Below are 22,911 nucleotides of genomic sequence, written 5' to 3' on the forward strand. Positions count from 1 at the left end.
GGTTCATTTTAACTGAAATGGGCTACAGAGCACCCACCCAAGCAGCTATTTCTGAATCTGGGAGAAAGAAGTAATAAGCCTTTGGGGGAAGGATGGAAACATTAACCTCTATAGCTGGCACAGCTGCAGCCAGACAAAGACAAGTGATCAAGCCCTTGTTTCACAGATGAGGATAAAACTGCAGACGAATACTAACAAAATACTAAAATTTCATTTAAAAATTAAAAAAAAAGACCACTAAGCAAAGAAATTCACATATGAGCCAGCAATTCCATCCTAGCTCACAGCACATTGCACAGATGTTTTGCAAAAATAAACTCACAACGTGCAAGTGCAACTAGTGAGTGCAGGATGAAGATTTTTCATACTTATTCTCTTGACTAAAGAAATGTGATTATTCATTCAGAATGTTGGTTTGAAAAAAGAATAGACACCAAACATCCTCTCTTTTATCCTTCCATGAAAAAGAGGGAGAATAAATAGCACTGACCTAAATCAGACATGGGGCAAAAACAAGTGATGTGCAGGCTCCCGAAACATATTTTTCAATGCACCTAATAACTGATTACAGCATCTTGCATTTGTATGTGGCCATTTCACTAAGAACTGCCAAGTAGTGTCAGACTCTCTGTAGTAGATTTAGTAAGTCTAAGTGCAGACAAGGATGAATCCACCTATTCTTGATTTAATTTTAAAAGAGTGTTAAACAGGAAAACTGAACTTTACAGCAAAGAACACAATGGCTTCTGGAAACTGGTGTCTAGCAGAAGAGTCACCTTGCACCTGGATTTATCCGTCCCTCTTATGCTTGGCAGTCAGACACATCCGAATGGGTGAAAACAGTCCAGACTGCAAACGAGTGAAGAGTCAGGACCTCCAGACTCCCTCCAGAGCACTGAGTAGAAATAATACTGTTGCTTCTCCATGACAAGACACTGTTTTGCACAACAGAGGGGTTTGCTGTGGTGTAGCAGGTCCATAATAGGCATGTCTGATGGACCCACGCTACCCTGGGAGGTATCATAGAGTTGTGAAATGGCTGTAAGCACTGAGGAGTTATTTCCATTTGCTGAGCGTATTGTGAGGAAAAGAAGGGAGGGCTGCTTGTTTAGATTTGAGGGTTTTGCTTCCATTTTGCCTGCTGAATCAGTAAGTGGCTAATAATCATAAAGTCTCTGCCACAACGATTAGCTACTTTATTGTACCCTAAATTCAAATAGTCTGTCCAAGGAATCATATGCTACTCAGTTTAAGTGCATTTGTGACCTCATCATCATGGCTATGCTTTGCGAACAAAGATATGGGAAGGGCTCTACACACACTTGCTACAAGCGCGCTGATGGCTAAAAGGGCCGATGCAGGATAGGCAAGTCCGGTTGCAAAAGGCACAGCGGAAAGTCTCCTTAGGCGGTATTGGCGAGGGATGGTTGTTTGTGACCTAATTAAGCTAGAAAAATATAAATGACAAGAGGGCTGTCATCCTTTCCTTGTGCTTTCCATTTACATAGCTACAATCAGAAGTTATATGTATTTAAAAGTGTTAATGCATTTGTGTGTCCATTCACTTTTGTTATGTGTGTGTTTGTGGTGGAAAGTGTACTTCTCAGTGACCTGACAGAAGCAACATTGACTTTGGGTCGATTTTTGCATTAGCTTTTACTGAGGCCAAGAACAACATCAAAAAAAAGAGAAGGTTAGGAAGGATTTACTCCTTTGATTCAAGAATATTTAGAAGAGTCTTCAAGTAACACTATATTTGGCTAAATGTGCCCATAGTAGATGAGTGAAGGTCTACACTGGATTTTGTTTTGTTTTGCTTTGGGTTTTTTTCAAATGATGAGACAGATTTACTCAGTCAATTTTCCACTAGTGTAAGAAGTAAGTGAGGGTAAAGGATGATTATGTCAGAACAAAGTCAATGACAAAAGTCCCAGTGATCTGAGAAAAGCTGTATCTGTTCATCCTGTAGGCTGTTGGCAACATACAGCTTTGCCATCGATTCTTCTTGTCATTCCTAGTGTTCCTAAAAGGCACTGTTTGCCATGGAGTCATTGCATGCAGAAGAGCTGCAGTTTTTAGCACTAACATGCGGAGATATTTCTCCTAAATGCACACATTTTACTGAAGGATAGACTACATATCAGATTAATAGTAAAAAAATTTAGATGACAGGAACATTATAGGACCTGTAGGCAGGAATTGGCTGAGAAACCATAACAAAAATATGACCCAAGTTCAAACTCTGCTACTAGATGTGTGGATTTAAATAATGAGTTATTTTGACTATTTTGATAAGTCTAAGCAAATGCAAATACATTATTTTGCCAGAATATTTTAAAGACATTTTTAACTATTTTTTTTCCTCCTAGAAATAGAACCTATGGAGCTCTAGAAATATGAGCTAAATTATGTTTATTTTTCATTAATTCAATTTAGAAGACTGGCTGTTTTCAAAAGCAATAGTCATTTTACCTTTGTTACATTTAATTTAGCAGATTCAGTTGGCATAATTAAAACTAAATTCTAAATCAAAATATATTAACTATTTTTTAGATTATCTATTAATAAGGTTTTTAAACAACTTGTACTGTTAACAATAAAAGCACACCAATTCACCCCATGCTTAGAAAAACTTCACAGAAAAAGACACTTTTGCAATAAGAGATGCAACAGAAGAACAGAGATGGAGATAATAGTTTAAACATGATGTTCATCACTGGAAATGTGAAGGATTGTAAGGAGATTTTGCAAAAAAAATGAAATAATCGAAGGCTGCATGGCAGAATTAGTGATCTCTTCACTGAAATGTTAACCAGAGTATATGTCAGTAAATCTATAGCAGAGTCAGCATAGAGAGAAACTGCAACAGACTGAAGGTGCAGATTAAAAGCGTATGCTATTCACTACTTCAAATCACTAAAACCGAAAGATAATGCAAGATTTCATTAAAATATACTGACGAAAATATCTCCATCCACCTTATTCCATGCATGTTAGAGAAGTGGGAGATGCAGGTTCACTGAAAAGAAGAGTAGGTAGAGACACCCTTCATGCAGAAAGCATCGACTTTGAATCTACAAACCTGTTCTTGTCAGGCTGGTTCCATCCAGCCTAAACCCAGCTTTATCTGCTGCTGCAACCAGTGCTTGTGCAAAACTGCCGCTGGTAAAGATCGAGTCATCTGAGGAGCTACCTACACTAGATCTATGACTAGAAAAGTTACGGTCCTCATCAGACGCAGAACCCCATCCATTTACCATTGAACCTAAAAACAAATGTAGGGGTCTAGTGAGTTGTGCACATTTGATATTTTTTGATCATCTAAAGCTTAAAGACTGATTTAATATATCCTTTCTTAACAGGAAATCCAAAATTCATTTGACAGAGCTTGGTACAAAAGAGCAGTATTCCTCTAATGCTTAAAGACCCACTTAACATGACCTTTAACAACAGGAAACCCAAAGTTTATCTGAAAGAGCTTGGAATAAAAGAGCACTATCAAAGCTAAGTGGGATCTCATTCATAGCTTGTTCCATGTTGCTTTGATCCTATAAACAAAATAATACATATTCTCTACAAATGTTAAGGCTCCATAATAAATTCTTTTGAAAGATAATAGATTTTCCCTGGGTTTTAAATGAAGGTGATTTTACTTATTATAAATCTTTATCTAGTTTGATATTTGCAAAACAAAGTCTTAATTTCAGACATTACAACTGTAAGTCTTGGTAGATATGGCTGAAATCAGGCATGGATTTCAAAAGCTTCCTGAACAAGACTGGCATTATGTCATTTTCTCAATCAAAACCTTAAAACGGATGATCAATTCCAATGTCCTGAAGAAAACTGACCTAAAGTAGTTCATTCTAGAGGATTAAAGTTACTTTTTTAAAAGGTTAGAAATAATTAACATTTAGAGCAGAGCAAATATATACTCATATTTAATACTGAGTCAGTCACTAAGCCAATGCTGACCTCAAGGTACCTTGTAGCTATGGATTACCACCACTGCAGGAGAGGAAAGTTATAACAGCATCATAAAAATGCAGTCAGAAAACTAGATACCAAAAAAAGTACATGAAAAATAGGAATCTTGATGTAACTAAAATGTAAGAAGTGAAATAGTGAAGGCAGGATTCATCTTATTTGCTCTTTACTTATATTTTATTTTTCCCAATGCATGCAGCATCGATCAGCTACCCTATGTGGCAGTACAATATATTTTCAAAAGCTATTGCTTTGTCCAGATTTTTTTCAAAGTACTGAATTTCTGTTTCTCTTGTGGCTTCAGATGGAGTTGATGGTGTTCTAAAAAACATGAGTAAATGTCACCGGGTAATTCTATGCTGTGCAGTGGAGCAGGAAACTTAGCTAGCACCGAGTATCTAGCTCTGCTCCAGGAACAGGGCAACCATGCTAATTAATTACCAAGTCCAGCTGAGATACAGGGCTACCAGACTGCTTATGGGACCCAAACTGCTGCACACCAGGGCATGCTGCTATGTGCACATAGTGCATTGTTCTGAGATAGCACAGGCACCTATATTGAAATACCTGAAATCTGATTTTTACAAACAGTGGCATGCATACATTGGAAAAAAGAAAAAAAAAAAAAAAGCCCAGTGAATCCATAAGAATTTGCAGAGAACTGATTTTCAAAGATATGAAGACACATGTAGAGAGATACATCACAGCCCTGGCCTAACTATTCATTTAGCACAGCTAAATTCATGTAAATGTACACAAGATATGTATCAGCGTAAGGCACGTCCTTCAAAGCCTTTTTTTAACCCTTGTCCAAGAAAGTAGTAGTATGTTCAAAATTGTTAACTAGTAAGTCAATAATGACTTCCTTATTAGCACCAAACTGATGAGCTAATTTACTAGTGATGGTGTCAGAAATTAATAGCCTGCAAAAATAAATCATGAGTATAATAAATAAATAAATATCGAAACTTAGTCAGTAGCATGCTGCACCACCAAGTCCAAGAACAATAGATTATTTTGTGATGCTGCAGTGACCAAACCTTTTAATGTCAGCAAAGTGGCAGGCTGTAATAACAAAAGTCCATGCATTCCTAAGACACACGAAAAGAAACTGAAGAGGTCTATGGAGGTCTGACAGGCAGAAAGTGTGTTAAGTGCAACAGGGAGTGACAGAATTTGATTCTGCTTGCCAAGAGCACACATAAAATTTTTATTTTCCAAACAGATTCAACCTGATGCAGACAGATGTAAGGAAGCCTAGATAACAGCAAGGGAAGGCTAAAACTGAATTTCCTCTGAGAAGACAGTTTATGAACTAACAATCAAAGTGTGATAGGACATCATAGAGAAGAGAGAGTAAAAGGGCTTAGCAACAGTTATTGATGAGGTATGAAAAGAGATACTACAGATAAAACACATCATGAAGATGTAAGAAAATGAAATGCTATAGGTGAGGACATTTTCAAACAATCGCTTATTGACATATTCTAGAAAATATGTGAGCATGAGCTGAAACATAAAAATATAACTAGACCTACAGATATCAAAGGACAATGTTCAGGTCCTACAAATTTAACATGTATCTCATTAGTTTCAGGGACCAAGGGTTTTGTAGGATACATTCTACTCTCTGCACAGAACAGGTACGGTTTTCAGTATCATGGGGTAAGACTATGGATGTTTTAAAGGAAATTAAGTTTGAATTTCCATTTACTCACAATATTCTGTCTGTTTGCTAACCAGTCACTCAGTTGTTACACAGCATATAATACACAGAATAATTTGGATGGGATGTTTTCCAGGTATGTCTATGAACAGTTGCTATTATTCATCTAGTCTTTGATGCGGTGGACTGAAGTTCATCCAGTCCAAATAAAAGTAATCCATGGTTTAAGTATGAAACACACTGAAAATCTGCAAAAGCTCATAATGCCCTCTCCCACGTGTGTGCATACACATGCCAGGTTTTCCTAAAAAGAGTTAAATTTTAATTATCAGTAGAGTGGTTTTCTTAGACTGCCAACTTTACAGGCTAACCCTATAGGAAAGCCTTGTTCCTGAACTCTTCTGCATTCCCATGGACAGCAGGCATTAGCAAGGCTGGGAATAGTGCGCTCTACCCAGGGATCAGTTCCCCTTCCCATCTCCTCCAGCTGCTGTGTTAGGACGGATCACTTGCCAGGCTGGACGCGCAACTCAGTTCTTGCAGGGAGCTTTATCGGGTTGTCAGCACAGTTGACAACTAAAGCAAACAATGACCCCACTTGGAGTACAACATCCAATTCTGGGGTCCCCCAGAAGTGGGTCCAGAGGAGGGCTATAAAGATGATCAGTGGGCTGGAGCACCTCTCCTACGAGGACAGGCTGAGAGAGTTGGGGTCATTCAACCTGGAGAAGAGAAGGCTCTGGGAAGACCTTACAGCACTTTTCCAGTACCTAAAGGGGGCCTACAAGAAAGATGGAGACAATCTTTTTAGCAGAGCCTGTTGTGATAGGTCAAGGAATAATGGTTTTAAACTGAGGTAGGGTAGATTTAGACTGGATATAAGGAAGAAATTTTTTACAGTGAGAGTGGTGAGGTGCTGGAATAGGTTGCCCAGAGAAGTTGTGGATGTTCCATCACTGGAAGTGTTTAAAGTGAGTTTGGATGCGGTTTTGAGCAACCTGGTCTAGTGAAAGATGTCCCTGCTCCTTGCAGAGGTATTGGACTAGATGACCTTTAAAGGTCCCTTCCAAGTCAAACCGTTCTATGATTCAACGATTCTATGATACTTCTGGTTGCTGCAGACAGAGAGAATAAACTCTATAACTCCTGAAGTCAGCATGCTATGATGACACATACACAGCACTCACAGCTCTCTGTGATCAGGGAACTAAAGAGCAAATCTTTACACTATTTCTACTGGTTCCTTAGCTATTCACTTTCCCTGTATAAACAATTTTTTCCCCATAAAACTTGCAGCAGCAAATCCCCAGCTTGCTTTGCTCTCCAGAGGTGTGGACACTGCCCAGAAGGCATGGGAGCACTGGAGACCAGCCTAGGCACCTCAGGCCACCACACAACTGCGTTAACACAACACATATGGCGACTGCTTGTTTGAAGGCATCCACTGGCCTCTTGTTTTCCAAATCAGATGCACATTTGTTTCTCTTTGAAAAAAGGCAGAATAAGAGATGCTGACGTCCCTTTCAGATCAACTGTGCATTTTGAAATGTAGTGAAACAGGCTTTTAGTGTCTCCTTTACATGCAGCTCACTATGTGTTTTTCAAGAGGACATTTGAGTTTTTACAGTTTCTGGCAACTGTAAATCTTACTCTTGCTGACAGCAGTAGTAAATGCTTTATGTAGAATAAAATCAACTCTGCAAAAAGTTGAACTCTGTTTTCTTGCTCCATAAAATATCTCTCAGTGCTAATGCAAATAGAAAGTGGCTTTGCTCTCAGGGAGAGGTGAGGGGAATAGAGGTGCTAGCTTGTAGACTGCATGCTACTGCTTTTAGTGGCATTTTGCAGGCAATAAAAATGCTATTTTTCTTTGTAAAGTGTATTCTTGCCTTACTTTAAAAAAAAAATCTAATTCACTTGTGAAATAAAAGCTGCTCACAAAAAACCTAACACTTTGCAAATTCCACTAGATACTTTTCTGCACATATCGATCTCTATGTACATGATTAAGGTTAACAAATGTTGTCACTGAGACGTGTATGTGTATGCTTATGTGCTTTCCTTTACAAGACCATTAAGCATACGCTAATATTAAGCCTCCTCCTCTGCAGGTCTTTTTATGGAATAGACTGCTTAGGTTTGTGAAGTATGAATGAAGTCCTTGGGGACTGATGCTACTTCACCTGAGATCTGTTACAGAATTTCTTTAGCCTTTGTAGAGAAGAAAGGCAAGACTTTCTTGGATTTTTGAATACTGTTATGATTACAAAAGAGGACTATCCATTGATTTTGGTGGAAGTAATGGAATAAAAGGGGCAATAGTCATTGTATCATTAAAAGAGGAAAGAACAGAAGAGGCTGAAGGCAGAATACAATTACGATCACACTTCAAAAATTGTACCTGGTCTTATACTTTACGTTACACTTTGCCATAAATGCCTAATATTTAAATGTATACATCTGAAAGAAACACTTAAGTTTTAATTGTTTTTTTACCTTGGGGCAGTAAACACTAAATAAAAGGAGGTGAAAAATCCTACATACATATTTGGCACTTAACATTGCCAACTATAATTAATATCCTTCATAAACATTTAAAGAAACATGTATTTATGTCACTTAGCCAAATTTATTAGTGTTAGCATTTTCAATCTTTCTAGATTTTTTGGTTTCCATATTGCTGAAAGGCACAAAAAATCTCAGATTTATTCAAGCTGTTTGAAAAGAAATGCACACAGAACATTAAGTAGTTGCTCAAATGTTGCTGAGCAGTAAAATACTATGATAAAGTGGCATCTTGCTGTGTCTCTATTACTTCTTCAGCACTAAAATTAATTTATGATCAGTCATCAATTCATTTACATGTCATTTTATGCTAAATCCATCGTTGCTGATGAATGCATATCCCTAGATCCATTAAGCTAGAGTAAAGTCTGTGCTTTATAATATGACCCTGCTAATTGTTGCATTACCATTTTTATGAGATACAAAAAGTAGCAGTTCCCTCTTTTCAGAGCACATATTTAATCCATGAAACACATTCTTCCTATTAAATGCAATCTGTCTAACTGCTTATAAAATAGAATCTTTTGCAATAGGTATCCCTAAGCAAATCAATATAAATATTGAACTCTGCCACAGTAAAATATGGTTAATGAAAATGATTTTGTGTAATTTTGTTCACTGACACAATGAATGAACAACTTTTACTACACTTATGGTGATCAGTGATTCTTTAAATCAAGACCAAAATATGCTAAATAAGAGATTTTGTTCCTATGGAGATCTTTTTAATTTCAGATCTACATAATTCTATTTAAAAAAAAGAAAAAGTTATCCATTTGCAGTGATACTTCTTACTAGAATATCTCTCTGCTTGTATCAGTTTCTATCAGTTAGAAAAGGGCTTGTTCTAATTTCTGGGCTAGTTAGTGGATGTGTCTCTCAGTCACTGTAATAGCTCACACTCCCAACTCCACTGATGGTGCTGGAGGAGGAAAAGGTAAGGAGAGGGCAAAGAAAAACCCCAAGCCATAATGCTCTGATCTAACAAAACCTAGTGTTGTTCTTAGTGATTTCAGTGAGAAGCAAATTAATTTCTTACATAGTCATCGTATACAATTAATCAAATCTATTAAAATAAAATAATGTAGCAGACTCTTTGTGACTATTCATGCCATAGCTCTGCACAGCTATTCACTATAAAGGCAAACATTAAACATAAGCAAAAGAAAAAATATATTTTGGTGTGTCTCTGAAAGTAAAAATAATTCTAAATAGCTGTGAACTAGAAGTCAATTGAGCAGAAGTTTTACACCTGCTTTTCAGTTCTTCCTTTTTTTAAAAAAAAGAAAAGATTAGGATCAGTATCTCAGTATCCTAACAAACCATGCTGGGAATGAAGTTAAACTTTGGCTTTAATTTCATATTCCATCCCACAAACTTTCAAATCTAAACCTCCGTCCTTGAGGTTTTTTGGAATATTTGAAAAACGTTAAGATACAGTTACTCTGCACTCCTCCTTTCTTTTTACTTTATAATACACGTCAACATTATGTCTCTGCCACTTGCAAAGAGAAAAGCTTAACAGCGCAGATTAAATCCTTGTCTGACTCTTCAGCTAGCTGTAACTAAAACTCAAGTGCCGGGAAGACAACCTGACTTTTAAACAGTTTAAAGGAGCAGCACCACGGTTTCAGAGGAATTTAGCAGTTTGAATTCGGCTCACACAGCACCAGTGTTTCCCCTCAGAGAATTCCACACTTGGCATTGGATGAAAAACCCTGGTCTCAGGTCAGCTATAAAGAAAAAGGTACCGTTTCACTCCAGGAGTGGCTATCTTCAAGTCATCACTGAGGCATGCTAACAGGACAGGGTGAGGAAACTCACCCCACTTGCTGCACAGCAACTCCATTCGGAGGCGGTCTGCACCCAGAGATGTCAATTTAGATTTCTCACAAACACTGAACTCATAGAGCACGCTTCAAAACGAACAGAAATACTGCTTTACTGGGTCAGCTGTTCTCATTTGCCTCCATTTTTTTTGATATAATGTTTAAAGAAGTGAAAATGTGGCATATAAATTCCTAGGAAAATGCTAATTTAAGTCACCAAAAGCCCTGTGAAATGAAGTAGCTTATGTATTCTCCATGCAAGAAAGAACAATTTAGTTGTTCTACAGTATTCTAAAAGCAATTAAATTTAAGAATGAGAAACAACTTGGAAAGAGCAAATGCAATTTGTTATATACTCTCTTTAACACCAGTAAACACAGCCTGGAAGAGTTAACAGAAACACACACAAAAATTAAAATTCTCCTTTGAAACAATTCCCCCAAGTATAATAAGCAATTTCCTTCCACTCCTAGGAAAAAAAAAACAAGCCCTCAGAAAATTGAGGGTTTACCCATATAGTAACGGAGAAGCACAGTAGTTTGGTTATTTGGAGAGTTTGCCATTTTATGGATCATTTAGACTAACGCTCTGGTTGTATTTTTGCAAGGTTATAGTTAAGTAATTGCTTTAAGTCAATCTAAGTGTTGGCTATATGCTGTTGGAGCAGTCTATCATTTTTCTTCCCTTCCAGATGCACATTGCCTTCCTGCAGTGCTGCCATGTGGTGAACGAGATCAAGGAACAGATAACAAGCAAAAGAAAAAGCAAACAAAACCCCTTTCATTTTCAGCTGGACGAGGCCATGTCAAGATAGTGGTGGAAATGAGTGGGAGTGCATTTAGATCACCTAAAGTACACCCCCAGTCTACCTTACCAGGTTCTGCCCAATTTCTTAAAAAGTTTTTAACACTCCAATAATTAAACATTTAGCACTCCAATAATGAAACAAGATTTATAACTATTATAACAATCTTGCATGTTACTTATAAACAGATGAACTGCAATAACCATAGAAGTGTATGAAATGGAGCATAAATGCAGCTACTCCTTACTTTGCACTAGGTAGGATGGTCCAAAATATTGAAGATGCAAGTGAGAAAAACATTCATCTTCTGATTTACAGATATATCAACATTGGCATATTAATACATACAAAATGAAAAATACATAGCAACTTGAATTTTTTTTTATTTATTTATTGCTGTATTACCAGTGCCAAACCCTTACTGCATTCCTAATGGAAAGGCTTCTGAGCCATTAGTGAGATATGCAAAAATATGCAGAATTATAGCCTGAAGGAGATTACACTAGAAATTCAAGCAAAGTAACTTAACATACTCATGCACTAATAAGTTAACCTTCTCAATTCAGGGATTTAAACTTTAACTCCACGGCCTTCGGTTGAATCTGGATTTCAAATCAAAGCAGCAGAGATACAATTCTTAAGTCTTAATTAGATTGGCAAGCAGTCTGGCCCTAGGGTGAAGTAAAACCTGGAAAGTGGGATTAAGCTACACACTATTTAATTCAAGAGGGGAAAAGGAGGACAATTATAAGTATTGATGCTCCATCACTGTCATATTGCCGCAGTGCTTTCAAAATAGCAATGATTAAGTAAGGGTGCAAAATCCTTGGAAATGGAATGGGCTACGGTATAAGTTGTACTGAGCGAGTCTCCCCTAAGGTACAACTAACAATCAACGTTCTTCCACTGAGATCAAAGACTAAAGAATATTTATGTAATATGGACAGCATGTACATTTGGGTCTCCAGTGCAGCTGTACATTATGGATACAGTATATCATATAGAGGCCCAAGTTCAACCTAAAGGGAAATATACTGATGCTTGCAAAAAGTACATTATGTCCATATAAGGCTTGTATTTTTCAAAAAAATGTCTTTCACTACGCACATTTCATAAACAGTAATTTTATTCAGAGTCTGTACATTAGTTTAGCATGCCTTTCTAGGTGCCCTTTGATGATCCCTGTGTAACTCTCCAAGACACACAAAAGGTGAGAAGCCGTGAAGGAAAAAAAAAGAATAATGAAATATCTTCACTGAAAGGGAACAAATACTAAATTCAGTAATACAGAGTAGGTTCAAAATACTCATTTTCCTACACAAATCTTGTATTTACAAATAACTGTGGTGTTGATCCAACTATACTTATTCTGAAGTCTTTTAACTTCCCTGCGTTCATCTGTGAAAGCATTTACCCAGCAAAATATCTAGAAATGCTTTAAGATAACATTTTTATGCTGCTCCTGATTTATGAAATATATATTACTAAACTGAGGTCTTCCTCCTTTTCATGTAACTGGCTTGCTTCTCCAGTAGAGTGAAATTTTCATGAAAGCTAGGATATAATTGAGTTTTCTTTCAAGTCTTTAAAGCTTTTTAAAATTCATGAATTTTCTTATCATTTTGCAGCAAAGCAAAGTATTTTCAAATCCTTCTTTAGTGTTTAATATTAACACATTTTAAATGTTACAGAAATAGAGTGGAATAAATTTTCATTTAGAAAGCGTTTGACTGAAGACGTATTTTACTGTTAGGAACAAGTTGATGTCACTGTTAACTGTGCTAGGTTACCTGTCACAGAGCTGTCTAGATTGTCCATACTGGAGCCTGGAGTATGCTCTAGACCTCTCAGCGGCCTACTGATTTCTACAGTTTCCTCTTCAATATCATCCTCATCATCATCATCATCATCTGGAACATCTGTTTCCAAATCTGAAATAAGGTTTCCAGATACATATCCTAGGGGAGGAACTGGAGCCTGAGGAGGTTGTGTATTGCTTTGGATGTGCCTACAGAAACAAAGAGGAAAATGTCACCAGAATGGATGAGGCTTTGTACCCCATACTCAACAAAAGATAAGCCTTTCAATAAGTCCTGACATAGATTAACAAAATGTGCTTGTTAGGTCAAACTCAAGAAAAGTCAGTTCAGTTATACACCGTAGCTTCCCATACCAGAGTACCTGTACACTTTCCAGTCTTAAATATACTTCTCGTCATGTAAGAAGGGAAAGGTCAAGATTGTTCTTTTACAGATGAGGAACAATGTACACAGAGGCTACATAAATCAGGTAGAAAGTCCATGGAAAAGCACAATTCTGAATCTCAACCCAGCACAAATGTCTCATCCAATTTTCCACCTTGCAAATTACAGGTTGAGTCAAAATTAAATTTCACTGCTTCTGCTTAAACAGACTCAGTGCCCTTAAGCAGAAGTCATCCTAAAGAGGAGGAAATGACCAGCATGACAGCAAGGCTGTTTTATTTTGTTTTATTCCAAGTAGATTGATTGATTTAATTGCAGTAGTATTAGGGCATGCACGTGTGAAATTACTGCATGCACCAATCACAATTTGAAAAAAAGAAAAATAAAGATAAAAAACATTCACAGGATAGCTAAATGGACAAAGGCAAGCATGGAACTTGGGAGTTTCATTTGTGTGGTCTCTGAGAGGCTAGAGAGGAAAAGAACAATCATCAGCTTTCAAGGCAGCATTCTGCAGAGCACCACAGGTACTCAGCAAGCTGTGCCAGGAGATCCAGGCATGACTGGCCTTGGCATAAGAGCATGTACCACGTCTGAAATTGCTAACCTAGGCACGTGGGAATCCTTGGGTGGCTGTACAGGAGGTGCCGTGACCTGATTCGATATGGCAGTGCTCTGGACAGGATCCAGGATTCTGCTGGTCTCTTGCTTGGACATCAGCATAACAGAAAAAATTACAACTGTCACCTGTTTGGTTTCCCAGCTCTAATATATTTTCAGTGAAAACTTTGAACTGTGTTATTGCCTACGCTTGATAAATGCATTAATTCTCTTTATTCAAAGAGAGGTTTTTTTCATAATATAATTTTATTGGATCTGAGAATGTCATGGGAAATGTTATGTACCACTGGAATCTCCACCCCAGTGTAGGTTTTAACTTATTGCTTATTCTGAAGCTTATTTGCAGAGCAAATGCTTCCCTTCTTGTATACAACTCTCTGATTAGCAGTTCTTGAATACTTTTCTGCCTGGACACCAGGTTCTTAGCTATGCAGTGCTCAAAACACTGCGCTAAAGGGCACTACCATTTAACTAACCCTCAATAAACAATGTGATTATCTCCCAATCAAGCAAAATACTTAAGTATATGCCTAAGGTTAGGCATGTGATAAAACAATTAAAGAAAATTTCTCATGTACTTGTAGTTAAGCATAGACTTGAGTGATTTGCTGGATCAGGGCTGTAATGATTATGTACTTTTCCAGTAACCTCTAATGTGCTCTTTCTTAAACTTCTGTTTGGCTGGTCTCTATATTTGTCTTCTGTCCCTCCTACAGTAACCTACCTGACAGGTTTTGCTTTTCCCCCTCTACACTGGATAACTTTGTGAAAAGAAAACAAGAAATCTTCCTTCTCACTTAAGGACAATGAGGGACTTCTCACTGATTTGAACAGCATTTGCTGAACAGTACGACATGTATCCAGCCAAACAACATCACAGCATTAAGCAATTCCATGTCACAACTACTGCAAAAATCATTTGTATTTACAACCTTCAATATTTACCCCAATATCAGCCATAAGGCCCTAGTATGAAGAAAAGAGGTTATCCCCTTGATATTTTGTTCAGTTTCAGACTCAACTACTGAGACCTTACACAAGAGTGACATTAAAACCTGTGTATTCCTGAGCACATTATGAGAGTTCCCAATCAATTTTAATCTCTCAAAAAAGGGAGCAAGACCTTTCCCGTCAGCTGCAAGAGGCTTTGCCACAGAGTCCTACTACATTATTTGCCTCCAGACTGGCGCCCACAGTTTGTAGGACACAGAAAGGGTAACAGCTGCAAAATGCAGCAGCGACTGACTGCGCAGGCAGGGCATGCATCTGTGTGCTGGCTCAGAAGTCAGCTACCTTCAATAGGCCAGGTCTACCTGCTGCCTGGGATTTGGGTCTGTCCCACAGGCAGGCTGGGGTCGGTGCTTGGCAGCGCGACGCTGCAGCGGGACCAAAGTACCCTGTTGATTGAGTGCAGATTGCAGACAAGCCTCGAGGCTTCGATGGTGTCCAGGGAAAACAGCTGGCTTTGATTTGGCACTGCCTGCCTACCTGGCTGATCTATTTATGGTAGCTCAAGCTGAATAACTTTGTGGCTTTATTTACCGGGGAAGAAAGGCTGCTCCTCTACTGGCAGCACGCCATTCAGTAACTAGCTCTGCTCCTCTCCTCTGAGATTCACAGGCTTTGTCTAGGTAGAAAAGTTGTAAAAGGACAACTGCTGCTTAGGGAACATCCAGAAAGCAACTGACCTTCACCGTATCCCCAGCATGGTGCAGCTGACAAGTTCTTTTTCAGTCCCTGAAGAGATTGCTTCTATTTGTTTTGCAGGGGAAATGTTACTGTGGTATTTGCTTGCTCTTCCTTTAAATAAGCATAAAGCACTCTAGAACACTAGATCCATTTTGCAAATACAAATGACTTCCTTTCTGCTATTTCTGGGTTTTTCACTATGAATCAGAAATTTTCATGGTTACAGTCAGAGATGCAAATGCTTCATTGTTATGTGACACAGGGTAAAAGCCACTACGCTGCTATTTCAAGCAAGTAGCATTGTTTTTAATCAGGAATTTAGAATCTCACTATTTTTGAAAATCCTAAACAAAAATATCATTATCTTTTGCTAGCCTGAAAAGAGCACTCTGAACTGTGTAAAAGTTGCCAGTGCGGGGTGGGTGGGTGTTAAGTACTTGAATATATGTAAAACTTCAGAGAAATATTACCTTAAGTATTTTTAGCCAAGATTTAACATATTACCAAGCATTACGGTTTCAAAAGCACCTACTAATGTGAAGGCCTTCACACTGTAGATACAGCTCTGCTATTTCTTCTTCCATTTTACTGCTTTGGAAACATTACTGAAATGTAGTTAAACACAACTGATATTTATGTCATCAAGGAATATATCATTATCACGCTTTCATTTCCCAGACCGCCGCTGTCCCCTTCAAACATTTACCATGTTTGCTTTGCTATATCGAACTGGTAAGCCCTAGTTAATTCATCAAGGTGAGCTTGAAGCATTGGCTGCATCTCCTCTCGTGGAGAAGGCGTTAGGGTTGCAGTTGACTGTTGCCCAAAGGAGATCGCAGGTGATGAAGCTACTCCTCGGACAGGAGGTGTGGGAACACGATCATCGTCTTCTTCAAGCTCATCTTCCATGCCCTGATGTAGGTAGGTCTGAACTGGCAAAGGCGGGCACCAACCATCACTGTCATATCTATAATAAAAACCAAGTAAACTTAGTATACATCAAATCTCTTCTCTGCCAGGGAGTAGAGGGGTATGTAAGATTTCTGCTAGATTTTGAACCCTTGCACTGAGTGTGAGCTTTAACATTTATTGAAAATAGGGTCATAATTGCTTAAACTCTCGTTACTGAGTCTAATTTTTCCCACAACAGTTAAGCAACATGAACAAGATGTACAACAAAAAAAATTACTGATCCATTATCACATTTGTTAATAGTGATTAGACAATATTAATCCACAATCAACAACAAAAATGAACTCACTTCCTGGATCATTAAACTAGGAGAACAGATGAAGATTGACCTAGACATGAAAACAGCAACATTCTTAAAAGGCAGAGTGAGCTTTATGTAGTCGCACTTATGCACTTCTGTACTCACATCCTGCCCTTTATTTGTCTAAAAATTTATTATTTGGTTGCGTTTTGCAGCTTAAATAAAAAGCTATGCTTTCCACATAAATTCTGCATACAGGTATCTACTGCAATGTGTAATACATTCATGCGGTAGCAGCACTGGCCCTAAGCATATGCTATGTCACAGCACACATATTAGCACACATGTTGACAACTCTGCCAGCACTCCACCTCCTAACCAATCCTTACAGGAAGTTACCTAGACAGTGCTAGACGTCCAAACACTTTATACACACTTTCCCAAAGTAAACTAGAATATTAATAACTATCAAGATTCTTCAATACCAAATTCTTCTCTCTTCACATACAAGAGATGCTTTTGGGGTTGAATTTTTAGTCTTATGCCAAGGGTGTAAGAGGTCGTGCTACATATGATCAGAGTTAGAAACAGAAGCTTTATATTCCATCACCACTTCTTCTGCAAGATTTGACAGCAATGCAATTCTTTTCTGTCTCTGTTCTCATCACAGGAGCTTTCAATTACAATATCCTCCCAGGACTGTGTCCCTCAGAGACAGCACTCAAGACGCATAGGCCCTAGTGATTGGTTGGTCATTCCCTGTGCATTAACGCTCCAGAGTAATTCTCTAATCTGAACACAGCTTCGGGTGTCTCTGCTGATGATCACACCACTCAAAACTCAACACTGTCTACTATTCCCATCTTCAAAACACCCAGCCAGTCTGCAGTCCCTTGAGCATCTGCACACACTTCTTAACTCCCAGCATACTCCAAAATACCTCAGGTTAGCCCAGACAACCAAAGCCTCTCACAGCTCCTTCACTGTCAAATCATCTCACACTCTAAAGGCCATTCCCCAAGCATTATCTAAGTCATTTTACCTTCTTTCCAACTTCTGGGACTGCTGACAAGATACACCTCTTATGTCTGCAATGCAGGCAGGCAATACACTGTGTTATAAAATTCATTTCTCAAACCAGTTTAAAAATACTCCTTTAAAGCTCCTGATTTAGAAGGAGGGAATTATCAGTTTCCCAGAGAAAAATGTATCACTGCTAATTTTCTCAAGTGTGAAGCTGAGTTACAAAAAGGCTGGGAACACTGAGGCAGAGAAGTTTCAAAATCTATGTTATGAACAGAACATTTAGTTTAAGCAAAACCCAAAGACTCCTAAAAATAACTAAACTACTTTTTTTCTTATTATAAAGATGTAGTCTGTATTTAAAAGTATAGATTCAAGATAGCTAAAACAACCTGACTTATCCAAAAATCTGTGGAACATGTCTCATTATTAAGGTTGGTATCATTTTAAATCTATATGTAGATATAATGATATCTAGATATAGAAACATAAATCCATGTACAGACGTGCAAATAAATGCTGCATTTTAACGCTTGTCATTTAGGAACTTTTGAATGAATGATCATTCTCATAACACAGAGATTTAAGAAAATGTTACATGATACATATTAAATTCCTTAGGAAACAACTAAGATATGCTTAGCTCCAATTTGTCTTTCCTTGCAGCATTCACTCATGACATTGCCACCCGAAGGTGAAGGGACCGTCCTAACTCATGCTGCTAAAAATGTACAGTGCAACAGCTCTGTCACTTACTTTTACTCTCTCAACATCATGCTTTGGTATAATGGCTTCTTCTTGAAAAGGGACAGGGCAGAAGGACACTCCTTAGTGACTCTTCAGTAATGCACAAATGAGCTTTGAATGTGCTCGCCTTTTGACCCTGCTTGCTTCAAATCCCCAAACGTTTAGCTTGATAGTAAAGAGATTTCTTAGTAAAAAGATTTCTTAGTAAAAAGGTTCTGCACAAGTGCTGTATCTTTACCTACGTTTTGTTTGAAATGGAAAGGAGCCTAAGCCTGAAGTTCAGGATATTGAGATTCAAGATGTCAGGTATAAGAACCTTTGTCTTCATAACGTAAGATGTCTGAAAAGCCACCAGTTCTAACCTTCATTTTACAAAAAAAAATCTGCAAGAAAAAGCCAGCAAACCTAATGGACAACATAGTACTGACACCTCAAATAAATGATACAGTTATTGAAACTTCTAGAATCAGAATAGTGAATACTGATGATATCCACTTTCTTTTTGGTTTTCTGAGTAAATACAACTTGATGAAAATGCATGCAACCTTTTTCAAGTGCTTCTTATTAAAATCCCTGATTGTAATTTCATGATAATTAAGTCCCTAATAAGTTCTGGTTAACAAACATGATTTTCTGTGTTTCTAATAACTTTTATTCTATTCTCAGCATTTTATTCTGTAACAATCTTTTGCTATTAAAAAGCCTGGTTCATTACACTGATAGATCTTTTCACAGATGTGATGGATAAGGGGCACATGCTACAACAAGTCTGTTTCATTATGCACATCGTTGCAACAGAGAAACGTTCTCTCTCTCAAGGGGAATCCAGAAGGGATTATTTTTTTGATGTAAAAGGTATTACCTTCTTTGATTTTTCTAAAACCAGAAAATAACTAGCAAATATATTGACATCCAGCAGCTATTATTCCATTTTAAAGTGGAATCACCAGTAAGAAATAAAAGTAACCAATGTTAACAATACTAAGACTGCCTTTCCTGGGGTTGGCTCAAGATCATGCACATTATTGGTGAAAAAATATAAGTAGATGATAATGAATAATGAATAAGCATTTCTTTACTGTCAAGTTCACTAGATAAAACTAAGCAAAACCATCTTATTTGAAAAAGGCAGAAAAAGGAATATGCTGGATTGGGAGCTACTACAGGAAAAGAAAATTTCAAAGATTGTGGTATATACAGATAAAATTAAGGAAGACAACAAGGAACAAACACAGACTTTGCAGAAGACCACAGAAAAAGGGGAAAGTTTCACAGGAAAGAGCTTGCTGGGAAACAACAGTATAAACAGACTTTTTGTACAGGTTAAATATGAATTTAAGACATCTCCAAAGCTACCACATTATATCACCTTTCCTTACGTTTGCTGCAGTTCATGGAAAAAATGGAGGTGAATGCAAACCTCAGTTCTTCTGAGAAGAAGGCAGTAGAGAGAACTAAGAGTGGGGGTTTTTTTCATTTTTGCCTATGATAGCTAGATGACTTTTTTGTCACTTGCTGCTATTGTGGATTTCTTTTATAATTTATAAACCAATAGGACACTAGTGTTAATTTCTAGTAACCAAAATTAGGTGCCAAAATAGTTTAGTTTATTTGGGATACTCATGCTAATCAAACTCACATTTGAATTCAAGAGTTTTAGGAAGACATGCATAGAAAAATAAGTCTCTATTTAGATGTCAGCTTCCTTATTTTAGTACTCTAAACATTCACCTTTCCTGTAACTTTGTGAGAACTTTATTAAAGTTTTTGCTTTTTCTGAGTGAGAGTTCATTTTTCAATTGTATAGTTACATCTGCAGGTAGTTAATTCTAAAATTAAAACACGTTGACTATATCATACCTGGTATACATCAAAGCAAGTCAAGAAAAACAAAACAGTTTTAAAAGAATTGTATACTTATTTTTTTACCTGATACATCAATATTAAAGGCAACATAAGGAATGCAGTCTATGATTCATTCCATTTTACTGTGCTGAAAACCAGAGAAGGAAGATCAACACTTGAATACCGAGCAGCCATTAGTATCGGCTAAAACCTCGTATCGGCTACATCCTCAGCAAGTCTGGGCACTGCAAGTCCACTGGGTTCAGTAAAGTTGATTGCAAATTACTGTAGCTCAAGACTAATACTGTAAGTCTAATGTTCAAATTCTTTTTTGGCTTTGGTAAAATGCACAATAGGTCTTGTTTCAGTGACTATTAATGAGATGTTACAAAAAACTGAGAAGAGTAATTCAAAAGATAATCAGAGGAAAAAATAAATCTGGAAACCTGGAAGGCTGATGATTTAAGGATAAGGACCTTATCCTTAAATAACCAGTGCTGTCTTGGTGATCAACATCATTCCTCCCAGCTAAATAACAGTTACTTTATGTAACTGAGGAGTCAAGCCATGTGTCAAAAGGGATTTCTCTAGAAGGTACTTCCACTTCCCTTTTATGGTATTTCATTGTCCTGAAATGAAATCCAAGTTGCTTGTCTTCTATACATAATTATTTTAGTGAAATGGCTGCAGAAGTGTTTTAAGAATATAAATTGATAAAGACAAATATTATATGGTGAAATCATCTTAGATTTATTTTAGCTTTTTATAACAGAATACAGAACATAATGATTATATGCACTTTTTGACTTGAGATTTAAACACCACTTACAATCAGTAAGGTTACTCATTTTTCTCTATATTTGCTTTGAAATTCTAATCATAATGCAACCTGAATGGACTTTCATTTTAAAAGGAACTCCACTGGCTTACAACATTAGCTGTTACTCATTTTAAAAGATGAAGGACTTGGTATAAACTCAAATATTAGTATTTAACTCTTCTAGTTTTCATTATAAAAGTAGTGATGATCAATTCATGCTTACAAAAGAGGTAACATTTGAAATTTTTTTATTCAGTAAAGCTATTACAATGATTTTTAAAACGTATGTTTCATCCTCAGGAAATATTGATTAATCCATGTACTTAAACAGGCAGAAATTTGTCCCTGACACAATAATCATTCTCAAAGCCTCCAACAGAGCTGACCATAGTAAACTATTTCTCTATGTACTATATTTTTTCTCTAGACTTTGATAACCTGGTATTTCATATAATTTCACTTCATAAAAAGCATTCCATAATTGTTGTCCATGCAAGAAATGTCTCTTTCCTCTCATTCAGTGCTTTTTGTGTGATTTTGTGACATTAAGAACAAGTTCAAGCTATCAAAAAATAAGTGTAAGGTTCCAGAAACTCAAGAATTGTTTAAATAATTTTTAAAAGGCCTATAAGTAGCACGCCTTCCTCAAAGAAATTTGAATAAAATATCTCCTAAAAGCTGATGAGAAAATTATCATCCAGCGGTTGATCTTCTACAAATCATCCAACAACAATTAACGTTGGGGGGTTTGTTCTGTTCGCTCTAATATTTTCAAATATCAAAGCAGTGAAAATAATACAAGAAGCCAAGCTATGTCATCCTTACTCTGAGTCCCATCATCTGCAAGCAGTTCTAATAGAATTCAATTAAGCTACATGTGAAGTGAGATGCTTCTCAGCATGAGTAAGCAGAGAAGCCTCATGTGATGATGAGCAAGGTCAGTTTTATTTCCATCTTCAGACACTATCAAGAGAAGCTATTCAAAGATTCCTCCTCCAAAGCTTTGAATAAACCTATAGGATAAAGTGCTTTCTCTTTTTTCTTTTTTTTTTTAAATAAATATTGTCAGTTAGCAAAATTAAAAACAATTTTCAAGGGCCTCATCTCTGCAAAGCACAGATTTTACTTGAAAATAAAAAGACAAAAAATTACCCTGCTTCTTGCTGATCCACCCCGTAGTGTTCCAGCTCTGTGCCTGGAAGTGGCTGAACGGGAGGGGGTGGGAGTGGAACACTGGCCCAGTTGGAACCATTATTTTTCTGGGGCTTGGCAGTATTTTTGTTTTTCTTCTTTTTCCCTCCTTTGCCACCTGCAAATCCAAAAAAGATAATTAAAATGTTAGAAATATAATGTGGGAAAAAAAGCTAGCTATTTCCATTTCTTTGAATTCTGATTCCAGATGGCAGGCCCCCCAAAAAAGAAGATGTATTTATATCTCAGTAGAATCAGCATCAATGTACTAATGCTGTTACAAGGTTATAAACATATTTTCTGATTTATTCATGCCTGCTTCATGACTTTTTGAATTCACTGTTAGATAAAAATATAATAGACCATAACAAATTATTTCAAATGTCAGACTCCAATGTGCTTATAACACTGTTTTGCATAATCTCTTTCTGTGGAAAACGCAGAGGTTAAGGACACAATCTAAGAAAAATTCTCATTAGACTCAATATCTTTCACCCAGCATGACAAGTATAAGTTGTCAAAACAAAAAGAAACGGGTTTGCTAATAGGAATTTACTAAGTTTCACTTTTTAAAACATCAGGAAGTCATCTGCAATATTTTAGGAGTGTCTGTTTCATAGGACTCAAATATCTTGTGCCACTGTGGAGAAGAGGTTCTATTTCTGATGTACAGCTCTAATGGAGTAGGCCAGTAGAAATGAAGTGA

The 22,911-nt window shown here is 37.1% G+C and overlaps 1 protein-coding gene across 1 annotated transcript in view; it reads right to left on the reverse strand.

The window, feature by feature from the left end:
* The window catches only part of LOC104271146 (roundabout homolog 2-like), a gene marked incomplete at both ends in the record, with an annotated part of 36,020 nt that extends 13,697 nt beyond the window's left edge, over nucleotides 1–22,323 (reverse strand). The window contains 3 exons of the mRNA XM_009865735.1: nucleotides 12,643–12,860; nucleotides 16,073–16,333; nucleotides 22,167–22,323. Coding sequence (XP_009864037.1) covers nucleotides 12,643–12,860; nucleotides 16,073–16,333; nucleotides 22,167–22,323 — 636 coding nt within the window. The remainder of the gene's footprint in view (nucleotides 1–12,642; nucleotides 12,861–16,072; nucleotides 16,334–22,166) is intronic.
* Nucleotides 22,324–22,911: the final 588 nt, after the last annotated feature.

Source organism: Apaloderma vittatum, unplaced genomic scaffold, assembly GCF_000703405.1.
Source record: "Apaloderma vittatum isolate BGI_N311 unplaced genomic scaffold, ASM70340v1 scaffold6553, whole genome shotgun sequence".
NCBI lineage: Eukaryota > Metazoa > Chordata > Aves > Trogoniformes > Trogonidae > Apaloderma > Apaloderma vittatum.